The 11,079-nt window shown below is 47.8% G+C and overlaps 1 protein-coding gene across 2 annotated transcripts; it reads left to right on the plus strand.

The window, feature by feature from the left end:
• The first annotated feature begins 101 nt into the window (after positions 1-101).
• Positions 102-11,068, plus strand: hmbox1b (homeobox containing 1 b). Of its 2 annotated transcripts, none has more exons than XM_062467707.1 (10): positions 102-313; positions 3,506-4,129; positions 4,911-4,996; positions 5,071-5,181; positions 5,879-6,032; positions 6,226-6,308; positions 7,274-7,369; positions 7,630-7,724; positions 8,093-8,176; positions 8,463-11,068. In XM_062467707.1, the coding sequence occupies exons 2-10, from the start codon at positions 3,507-3,509 to the stop codon at positions 8,604-8,606; spliced, it is 1,476 nt and encodes a 491-aa protein (XP_062323691.1). In that variant the 5' UTR covers positions 102-313; position 3,506; the 3' UTR covers positions 8,607-11,068. The 2 variants fall into 2 exon arrangements, with proteins under 2 accessions (XP_062323691.1, XP_062323692.1); XM_062467708.1 differs by having other exon boundaries at positions 7,633-7,724.
• The last annotated feature ends 11 nt before the right edge of the window (positions 11,069-11,079 follow it).

The raw sequence follows: 11,079 nt of genomic DNA on the forward strand, positions 1-11,079 counted from the left end.
AGTTGTCTTGTAGTTTTTTGGGCAAAACAATATAAATGAGTAACTTTCGTCTGTGCTGTACTGTAAACTACATATCCCAGCACGCATATCCCACCCATTTCAGAGGTGTTGGTGTAAATATGGCTGTGTCAATCAAACAAAGGCAAAATAGTTGTCCTCTGATTCAAATCAAGTAGCCTGCAAGCTAGCAGGGCTGGGCGTGCTCTTTTCGTCGATCGATGTTTACTGTTGAACATTGACATTGTCCACAAAATAATTGTGGTGCTGTAATATTTAATGTCAGGAGTACAGCGGAGACGTCGAGATTCATAAGGTAAGAAAGTCTGATATTTTGGTTGGCTAACGTTAGCTAGATATATAGCTGAATTTGTCAACATTTCGGGGACTCGGGTTATCTTCTTGGAAGTGGCCTTTCTATGGAACATTTGCAGAAAACTAGATAGACGTGTGTTACAAATGAAAATATATGTAAAATGCAAAATCTAGACAAGTCTTTAGCTTGCTTAGTGATTCACGCGCAGCCTAGTCTACATTACATTTGAGTTTTGGAAGCTATACTGTATTTCCGATCTTGTTCTGGGTTGCTCCGTTTCAGAATAGTGACCCACTCAAAGCCTACGGACTGTAGAGCAATTAGCTAGATAACTGACTCTACATCAGACCTGTTAAATCGTAATTTGAACTAAAGAAGTTGTGTATGGATGAGACAATTGCTAACAAGTTAGAACAAAGTGTTCGCCGATTATACGTGTTTGAATTGTAACTAGCACAGGCTAGTCAAACGTTAGGATAAAAGAGGATGTGGCAATGCATTCATGCATGCTGGACTCATACTGGGAATTCAATGTATTTTGTATCATCAGGACAATGCAAAATTATAGTCTGACATATACAATGAACTGTCTAGCTAGTTAGAAAACGATATTGTACCATTAGCTATATGACTCCCAGTGACAATATTTAGGTAAGAAAGCAGAAACGCTAGCTACTGTACGCCTGTAGGGCCGCAGAAAGGGCGTTCCGCAGATGTAAAACTATGCTGCTGCATTGATGCACGCGTTAACGCAGCCGTAGATATGTCAAATGATCAAAATGTGTACCAGAGACAGTTCTGATAAGAGAGATGGCTATTTAGGTCTCAGCAAAGATGAGAAATAATCTACATAATGTTGACATTGTTAAATTTGAGTTACGTGTGAATAATGTCCAAGAGGAATATGCAAATATAATTCTTCCATTTACGATGGTTTCATGTCGTTCAGGTGTTACACTAATCTTTTTTGAGGCGGGCTGATGGTGTAAAGAGAAACCTCATTGGTGATGTAAATCAGCGTGTGTCATCTGGTTTGGACAGCACTGCTCTGAAGTATTGGATCTGTGGCCCAGATTTCAGAAGAAGGATGTGATCATCCGTTTCATGGGTTTGCTGCCCATCTATCGTCAGTGCTCCGAGGCAGACATGCTTTCCATCGGGTGTGGGTGTATGCTTGTGTGTAAGTGCATGTCTGTCTAGTTCTTCTCGTACTAAAGTGTCCCGACACTCGCTTTCTAAAGTTTCACAGCCACGCTGGGACAGACGAGTACAGAAGACAGTGTGATTAGGAAAGTGTCACATGCATGGATCTTACTGTGATAAGATCCATGAGATAAGATGTGACTCCCGTGTACACGGGAGTCAGATGGCTGAGCGGTGAGGGAATCGGGCTAGTAATCCGAAGGTTGCCAGTTCGATTCCCGGTCATGCCAACTGACGTTGTGTCCTTGGGCAAGGCACTTCACCCTACTTGCCTCGGGGGAATGTCCCTGTACTTACTGTAAGTCGCTCTGGATAAGAGCGTCTGCTAAATGACTAAATGTAAATGTACTGTGGTTACTCATACTAAACCTCTCAATAGCCTATACAGTTAGAATCATTGGCCTTTGCCCTGAAATGCACCCCCTGCAATTTCTGTTCTGTATATCCAAGCATCAAATTGTTTTCACAGTACATTGAGGGGACTAGTATGAGTAACCAGAGTAAGTTTCATACATGTGACGCTTTCCTAGTCAAGGTGGGGGTGCCGCTGGGGCCACAACACCGGGACTTTTCTCTCGCTACCGGGTTTCCCCTGGCAACCCTTGTGTTTCACGTCACAACGCTGTGAATTGTGGGTAATTTCAAATAAATCAATGTATGGGAAACATTAGAAGAGTATTGCAGATAAACACAACATATGCTGTACCTATTCAGGTTAACCACCTTTACTAGCTAACCCAAGTTTATGGTTGATGTGAAATGTCTGGACAATTGGCCTCCGGGTAAACGATGATGGGTAATAATTACAATAGTCCTGTGAAAAACTCAGCACCAGCAGACAAACGGTTGGCAGGGAGACATTACTATTTTAACTTGACCCAACCTAAACCGAGTCTGTTACTCAGTAACAGCCTGCTCTCAGAAATGCATTGCTCCTACTGCTGTCGCCTAACGAAAACAAACTGTGACACAAGGACTGGTTAAAAATGGTTCATTAACCCAAAGGTGTACAGACAGGGACCAGCTGGCTTCATATTACCTGGAGGACACTGCAGAACGCCAAACGGGCCAGATCACCTTTCCTCAGGTCATAATGTATACGTGTAAAGCCTGGAAGGTAGTTCCTGTAATCTAGTTCCTGTTCTTATGGTCTGTATAACACGAGCCTGAGGGGAGATGTAATGCAGCCTGTAGCGTGGGATGTATCGACCAATCATCTCCAGCAACGCCTGAAGAGATGGGAACCCTGCTGCAGTCTGATCTCAGTCGCATTGATCTGATCAGGAGCTAGACTAAGTGCTAGTGTGTAACATGCTGGAGGGGAGTGCTGGAGGGGAGCGCTGGAGGGGAGCGCTGGAGGGGAGCGCTGGAGGGGAGCGCTGGAGGGGAGCGATGGAGGGGAGCGCTGGAGGGGAGCGCTGGAGGGGAGCGCTGGAGGGGAGCGATGGAGGGGAGCGATGGAGGGGAGCGCTGGAGGGGAGCGCTGGAGGGGAGCGCTGGAGGGGAGCGCTGGAGGGGAGCGATGGAGGGGAGCGCTGGAGGGGAGCGCTGGAGGGGAGCGCTGGAGGGGAGCGCTGGAGGGGAGCGCTGGAGGGGAGCGCTGGAGGGGAGCGCTGGAGGGGCCGACAGTGGCATTTCTCATCGCACTCCTCCATCCACACAGCAGATTGTGAGGATAGCATTAGCTGTCAAGGTGACTCTATTGCATGTCGTTCCCCTAAAATAGCTGATTTCTCTCCCCCCCCACCCTCTCATCTTCCTCTCTTTCACACAATCTTGCTCTCGCTGTCTTTCTCCCTCCCTCTCTCGTTTTTTAATTTCTCTCTCATACGCCACCCCTCAATCTCTCCACCCCCCCTCTCTGCTTTCCTCTTTTCACTCTCCCTCTCCCCTCTCTGTCTACTCTCACCCTCGTTCCCTCCCCCTCTCTCTTCTTCCATCTCCCCTTCTCTCTCTCTCTCTCTCCGTCTCTGTCCGTCTCCCTGGCAGGATGTGTGACTTCTCGGAAGAGCCACGCTTCACCATCGAGCAGATAGACCTGCTTCAGCGGTTGCGGCGTAGCGGCATGAGCAAGCAGGAGATCCTGCACGCCCTGGACACCCTGGAGCGGCTGGACCGCGAGCACGGGGACAAGTTCGGACGCCGCACCTCCTACGTCGGCGGGGCCAACAGCTGCAGCTCCGCCTCCAACAACAACAACACCTCGACGACAACCAATAACAACAACAATGCTGCCACCACCACAACAACCTCCTCCACTTCCTTGTCCTGTAACAATGGTAACGACCGCGGCAACAGTAGCGGTAGCAACGGCCCGTCCTCCACCATCTCCACCTCTACTCAGACGCAGTTCCACAGAGGCCTGTCTCCGTCGCCTAGCAACAGCTATGACACCTCGCCGCCCCCTGGACCACCCCCACCGTCTGTTCTACCATCCCCGGTGTCGCTGGTCGCCTTGGCTCAGATTGGCCGGGACAGTCTGGCGGCCACGCCCAATGGGAAGCTGTCTCCGCCCAGGTATCCAATGAACAGCGCGGCGGCAGCAAGGGCGTTCGGGTTCGAGGCGACAGAGGAGGATCTGGACATCGACGACAAGGTGGAGGAGCTCATGAGGTCAGTGATGGGGTCAAAGGGTCAAGTAGGGGTCAGGATAGGGTGGTGGGGTCAGGTAGGGGGAGGGTGGTGGGGTTGGTCTTGGCTATTCAATTAGTTATAGAAACAAGTAAACTTGTCTTCCCCCTAACACCGGTACCATCTAAAGTAAACTTGTCCTCCCTCTAACACTGGTACCATCTAAAGTGAACTTGTCCTCCCCCCAACACTGGTACCATCTAAAGTAAACTTGTCTTCCCCCTAACACCGGTACCATCTAAAGTAAACTTGTCCTCCCCCTAACACTGGTACCATCTAAAGTGAACTTGTCCTCCCCCTAACACTGGTACCATCTAAAGTGACCCCCCCCCCTGTTGACACCCTTCATCTCGCCCTCAGTCCTGTATCACGCACAGCCAGCCAGCGCCAGAGCTACATTGATTTAGCGTCGTGTCTGTCGATAAAAGCAGGCTTTGTGAGCAGACTAATTTTAGCCGCAGTCTCAGCAAATGGTGTGAGATATGGATGTGGTTGTTAAAAGCTGTGATGCGCTTTATCTCTGAAATATGGAGAGGGTGGGATTCTAGCCCAAAGATTGAACTGATTTCTTTTCGCTTTTGTTGACTTGTTTCTTACTGTCGCAGCAGGTCGATAGTGAGGACAGATTCTAAAAATAGAAATATTTAAATACGAGTAACTCCTATTTCTATACATTTCCTTGAGACTATGTGTAGATAAAACAAACTTTGTGTTTTGGTGTCCATCGTAATTCGTGAGTGTGTGTGTGTGTGTGTGCCTGCAGGAGGGACAGCAGTATTGTAAAGGAGGAGATCAAGGCCTTCCTGGGGAACAGGAGAATCTCACAGGCTGTGGTGGCTCAGGTCACAGGTCGGTAGGGCATCACACACACACGCACATACTCACAATCTCTCCCTAATCACTCTGATTGGCTGTTGTTTCAGGTATCAGCCAGAGCAGGATTTCTCATTGGCTGTTGCAGCATGGCTCTGACCTCAGTGAGCAGAAGAAGAGGGCCTTCTACCGCTGGTACCAGATGGAGAAGACCACCCCAGGTACCCTTCCCTAGAGCTGCTTTCAACACACTGCCTGAATGTGTGTGTTTTTGTCTATGACATGTTTGTGTGTGTGTGTGAGTGTCCTTGTGTCCGTCCGCGCGCGTGTGTCTTTGTGTGTGTGTGTGTGTGTGTGTGAGAGAGAGAGAGAGAGAGAGAGTGTGTGTGTGTCTCAGAGTTCAGCCCCAGTGTGCGTATTCTGAAAGGCTTCTCTTAGCGAGCGGCTGTCTCCTTGTCCTCTGCTGCTTGCTCCTCGTGGATCTCTGCCAAGCTCGTCAGCAGCAGGATCAGCCAAGCACTATTTCTGGAGGCGCTCTGCCCAGCGCCCGGCCCTCACTAGTCCTTCACACACCTCTGTCACTGCAGAGGTGCTGCTTGAGAGTCTCTCCCAGGATCTGATGCCTGCTCTTGAACAGGAAACCTACCTCCCAAACGGAGAATTATTTGACCTCCAGTAGATGTTTGTCTCTGTGGAGGTCTTTACTGGTGTGAGAGAGTTACACACAAGCTTCACAACAAATTCACAAAAAGACTTCCGAAAAAAAACAAAAAAAAAACCCATCTGTTTACGAGGTGTCCCCCTGAGAGAGATCAATATGCTCGAGGTTGTACAAAGAGATAGTTAGTGTGTGCTTGAACTGCAGATGTTCTAAGTGTGCGTGTGCGTCTAAAATAGCTCTATGATTTGCTCTCCCAGGCGCCACTCTAAACATGCGCCCTGCCCCATTGGCTCTGGATGAGATGGAGTGGAGGCAGACCCCGCCCCCCATAAGCACCGCCCCCGGAGGCTTCCGACTGCGAAGAGGAAGCCGCTTCACCTGGAGGAAGGAATGTCTGGCTGTCATGGAGAGGTGAGGGATGGATGGATGCATGGAGAGAACTAATGGATGAGGAGTAAATACAATTGCTTCAGTGGGGTTATTAGATATTGTAATAAACATGACCAGATTCTGTCATGTTTCATACTCATTTACATAATGCATGAAATAGAAAACCATCCTACGACTGAATTGTTTCCCACGTGGACTTGTTCTGTTTCCTTAGTTACTTCAATGAGAACCAGTATCCAGATGAGGCCAAGAGAGAGGAGATCGCCAATGCCTGCAACGCTGTCATCCAGAAACCAGGTAGCACAGCCCTCTCAAACCAGCTAGCACAGCCCTCTCAAACCTGGCAGAGCAGCCCTCTCAAACCAGGGAGCACAGCCCTCTCAAACTAGGAAGCACAGCCCTCTCAAACCAGCTAGCACAGCCCTCTCAAACCAGGTAGCACAGCCCTCTCAAACCAGCTAGCACAGCCCTCTCAAACCAGCTAGCACAGCCCTCTCAAACCAGCTAGCACAGCCCTCTCAAACCAGGCAGAACAGCCCTCTCAAACCAGGTAGCACAACCCTCTCAAACCAGCTAGCACAGCCCTCTCAAACCAGCTAGCACAGCCCTCTCAAACCAGGCAGAACAGCCCTCTCAAGCCAGGTAGCACAGCCCTCTCAAACCAGGTAGAACAGCCCTCTCAAGCCAGGTAGCACAGCCCTCTCAAACCAGGTAGAACAGCCCTCTCAAGCCAGGTAGCACAGCCCTCTCAAACCAGGTAGAACAGCCCTCTCAAACCAGGCAGAACAGCCCTCTCAAACCAGGTAGCACAACCCTCTCAAACCAGATAGCACAGCCCTCTCAAACCAGCTAGCACAACCCTCTCAAACCAGCTAGCACAGCCCTCTCAAACCAGGCAGAACAGCCCTCTCAAACCAGGTAGCACAACCCTCTCAAACCAGCTAGCACAGCCCTCTCAAACCATCTAGCACAGCCCTCTCAAACCAGCTAGCACAGCCCTCTCAAACCAGGCAGAACAGCCCTCTCAAGCCAGGTAGCACAGCCCTCTCAAACCAGGCAGAACAGCCCTCTCAAGCCAGGTAGCACAGCCCTCTCAAGCCAGGTAGAACAGCCCTCTCAAGCCAGGTAGCACAGCCCTCTCAAACCAGGTAGAACAGCCCTCTCGGACAAGGGGATATGAAGACTGCAATCAAAAGAGGCTACTAAAGACCAATCTCCGTTTTTTGCGATTCTGTATCGTCTGTTTCCCATCTGGTTTCTAGGGAAGAAGCTGTCCGACCTGGAGAGAGTCACCTCCCTCAAAGTCTACAACTGGTTTGCCAACCGACGCAAGGAGATCAAGAGACGGGCTAACATAGGTACGTCGTGGAGATGTGGCGGGGCTCACAGTAAAGGGTTCACCACAGAAAGCACCTCATAGTGTTCCTACCGACATGCTCGTTGTTGTTGATGACGAATTGGAGGGACTTTATATCCCCAATATTTACAGGAGAGGCTTAACTCTAGCATGAGTTGTAAACTACTCTGGTTAATTAAAATACCTTACATTTCATTCATTTAGCAGACGCTTTTATCCAAAGCGTTAATGCGGATCTTGACAATCTCTTGTTTCTCCAAGAAGCCACAATCCTGGAGAGTCATGGGATAGACGTGCAGAGTCCCGGAGGTCACTCCAACAGCGACGACGTCGACGGCAACGACTTCTCAGAACAGGTAAAACCTCTCGCTCGCACCATAAACAGATCTCACAGGTGGTGGATGGGAATACATGAACACTGCAGTAAATGACTGTGTAGGTGTAGCTCAGTGGTAAAGCATTTGACCCCCCCCCTCCCCCCCCCTCCCCCCTCCCCAGCTCTGGATCGTGCCTGCTTAACACATCAATGTACGTCATGTGTTCATTTAGCAGACGCTTTTACCCAAAGCGAGACACAGGGGATTTTAACCTGCGATTTCTTGATTTGTGGCCAAGTACTTTACCACTCAGCTATACCCATCCCATGCCATAAAGGACTGACTACATTATTAGCATGTGCTGAGTTGGCCGGTATTGAGCGGGTGTGTTGTGATTCCTCTGGCAGGCCTGTGACCTTCCCTATTTTGACAAGAGGCCTATGACAAGACCTTTCAGCTTCTTCAGACTGGAGCCTACATCTCCCACACAGGTAACACAGACTGATGCACACAGACTTGATTAGACATGTCACATTAAAATAGCGACGGAAACATCCATTCAGCCAGTCAGAGAACAAGTTGTTTAACGTTAACAAATAAAGACATTAAAATGTAATATAACATGATGTGATATGATATATTATATAAATATAAACACTTGATGGATTGGATCATAATCCAAAAATAGCTTAATAAAAAAAAAAAAAACATAGATAGTAGGCCTTGATTTGTGATGGTGCTGTATTGAAATGACAGCTGTATTTTCACCTCCCCAAGGATGATGGAACCGCCCACAGTGACCACCAGGACCCCATCTCATTGGCTGTGGAGATGGCTGCAGTCAACCACACGATCCTGGCCCTGTCCAGAACGGGGGGAGTCCCCAGCGACATCAAGACAGAGAGTCTGGAGGAGGACTGAACCTGACCCGGAGCCCCTGGGGGAGTGGAGGAGCACCATACAGGAGAGGAAGAGGAGAGGGAAAGAAGACGAGGGAAAAGGGGGGGAGGTGAAGGAGAGATGGTACCAGGTGTGTGACGAAAAAGTGGATTTGAAAAAGAGAATTGACGAACATAATAGAGAAATCTTAGTAAATATCTTCATGAAGCTATCCCAACATCGTACCCTCATCATGGACTCTCAGCCTCTTCACCCACACACAGACCCAAGACGCTCCCTTCCTCTCCCTCATCTGAGGAAAGATGTGGAGCAGGAAGGAAGGAGGAAAGAGGAAGGGGGGGGCTTTTCTGGACCTCCCCCCACACACAGAAGTTTTCCTTCTTGAAGCTTCTTCTCCCTCCTCTCCTCCTCCTTCCAGCCTCAGCACCTAGGTCGCACTAGACAGAGCCAAACCAGGCTCATCTGTTGCCACATCCTAGTGTTGATGTATATACGGTTCTCATACACCCTTGTGGTTCCCCACCTACCTGACCCTGAAACCCTTTTCATTGTGCAATGCTTTGGTAGAGCAGTGGAGCCTCTGAACACCACTTATGGGATGAATGGATGGATGGATGATCAGTCGATGGAAGGAAAGAATGGATGGAGGAATATCATGTAGTCTTGTCATCTAGTCAGCCTGTGGAGAATAAGAACGGTGGTTTTCGGAACAGTTCCAGACCGCTCATGAACCCTGAAACTCTAGAAGCCCTGCACCCTAGAGCTTGTATTCCCAACTGGAAATCTTACCTGTTTTTAACTGTTTTTTCTTTTTCTTGGTATGCGCTTATTTTCTTCGTGTGTTTCTCTGCCTCCAGATTGACAGGGAGGAAATTATTGTATGTAAGCAGAGGCATCCAAATTGCTGAGGTTGATGAATTATAACACTAAGGAAAATCTTTTGTTGTTTTAAAAGCCAAAGGAGAGGATCATGTTGAGAGGAAAAAAATATATATCTGAAATTAGATCATTTTAATTGAGGTAAGTGTGTTCAGGTACATGTTACCTTGCTGTAGGTCTTCAGTTTGACCTGAGAAACAATCTTAGTGGCTTTTCCTGTTGAAGTGTTTATTTCAGCTTTCAGCTTTTTTCAAAGTGAATTTGATTGCTAGCACCATTGGCAGAGTTCTATTAATTTCAGAGAATACACTTTTCTAGGAATAGCTATTATCAGGCAGTTAAATTAGAAACCCAGCAAGTTATAAATTATTCTGACTGTCGCTACCTCTTATTAGTTTAAAGGAAGTGCGTTAGGAGCACTGTGTTTCTGGGTGGCATTCTTCAGCTGCTTGAGGCAACTTCACCTCAGACTGACCTAGACACTGGGTCTGTGTCTGTAAATGTAAGCGGCACATTAAAAAAAGTTTGTATTTATAATCCTTTTTTTAAACGGTGTATGATGTTTTAATCATTAGTTTTTGTCAGTCAACCAAGCTTTTGTTCACGTTGTCTCGTATTGTTTGATGGTTTGCATTTCCTTTATACATGACCCCAGATGATACAGCTGACCCCAGTTGTTGCAGATGGAGAGCTGTGTTGTGCAAAGCATAGGCCCCAGTGCCCACTTAATTCCAGAACACACTCTAGAACAGTGGTTCTTAACCCTGTCCTCAGGGAACCCGTTTTGCATGTTTGAGATGTTTCTTGGCTCCAACACACCTGATTCAAATGCATGTTCGTTCCCAGGCTTCTACAGAGCTAGATAACGACCCATTTATTTGAATTAGGTGTGTTTGAGCAGGGAAACATCTAAAACATGCACGACAGGGGTTCCCTGAGGACAAGGTTAAGAACCCCTGTTCTAGAACCTGCTCTCTTGAGTGTTCCAGACCTGTACCACAGCCTCCACTCCTCTGGGAGGCAGCGTGGCCTAGTTCTGCCAACGAGCGTTGTAGAACGTGACGCATGAGCCGTTTATGAAACGGCCACGCTTCAGTTCCCAAAATGAGCGAACACTTAGGATTCACAGAAATCCCTCAAATCAGTGTTAGTAACTCTTTATGAACAGTGATGTACCGCAGGTCTTAAGGTAGAAAACCAAACCTCAAGTGGGTTACTGAGTCTGTCCCTTGCCGGTGTTGTATGAGGCCCTGTGGTCCTGCCAGGTTAGGAGGGTGTCAGATCCTCTTGGCTGAGTGAACTGCACACGTCCCCTTTGCATTATCCCCTAACCAAGATCCTCCCAGACATGGAAACTCTCAGTCATGTTGATCCCAGAAGACTAAATGATGTATCAAGCTCCAGTAGTTACGTTCTGACTGTACTGTATTGCCCATTTTCAGAATTTAGTGCCTTTTTTGGACAGTAGACTGTTCTGTAATTAAAATGTAGTATATATATATGTTTTTGTACAGTTTCTTTGTTCATTTTTTTTATCTTGTGTTTATATTAGTATGATGAAATATAATAAGAGAATAAAACTATATCAATGAGAATCAATGATACACTGTCTTAG

Source organism: Osmerus eperlanus, chromosome 8, assembly GCF_963692335.1.
Source record: "Osmerus eperlanus chromosome 8, fOsmEpe2.1, whole genome shotgun sequence".
NCBI classification, from domain to species: Eukaryota; Metazoa; Chordata; class Actinopteri; order Osmeriformes; family Osmeridae; genus Osmerus; species Osmerus eperlanus.

Excerpts from the sequence above, each read along its gene's own strand:
- hmbox1b (XM_062467707.1), top strand. The coding sequence starts at position 3,507 with ATGTGTGACTTCTCGGAAGAGCCACGCTTCACCATCGAGCAGATAGAC. Across the intron at positions 5,182-5,878 it reads GATGGAGAAGACCACCCCAG|GCGCCACTCTAAACATGCGC; the intron begins GTACCCTTCCCT and ends TTGCTCTCCCAG. Across the intron at positions 8,177-8,462 it reads AGCCTACATCTCCCACACAG|GATGATGGAACCGCCCACAG; the intron begins GTAACACAGACT and ends CACCTCCCCAAG.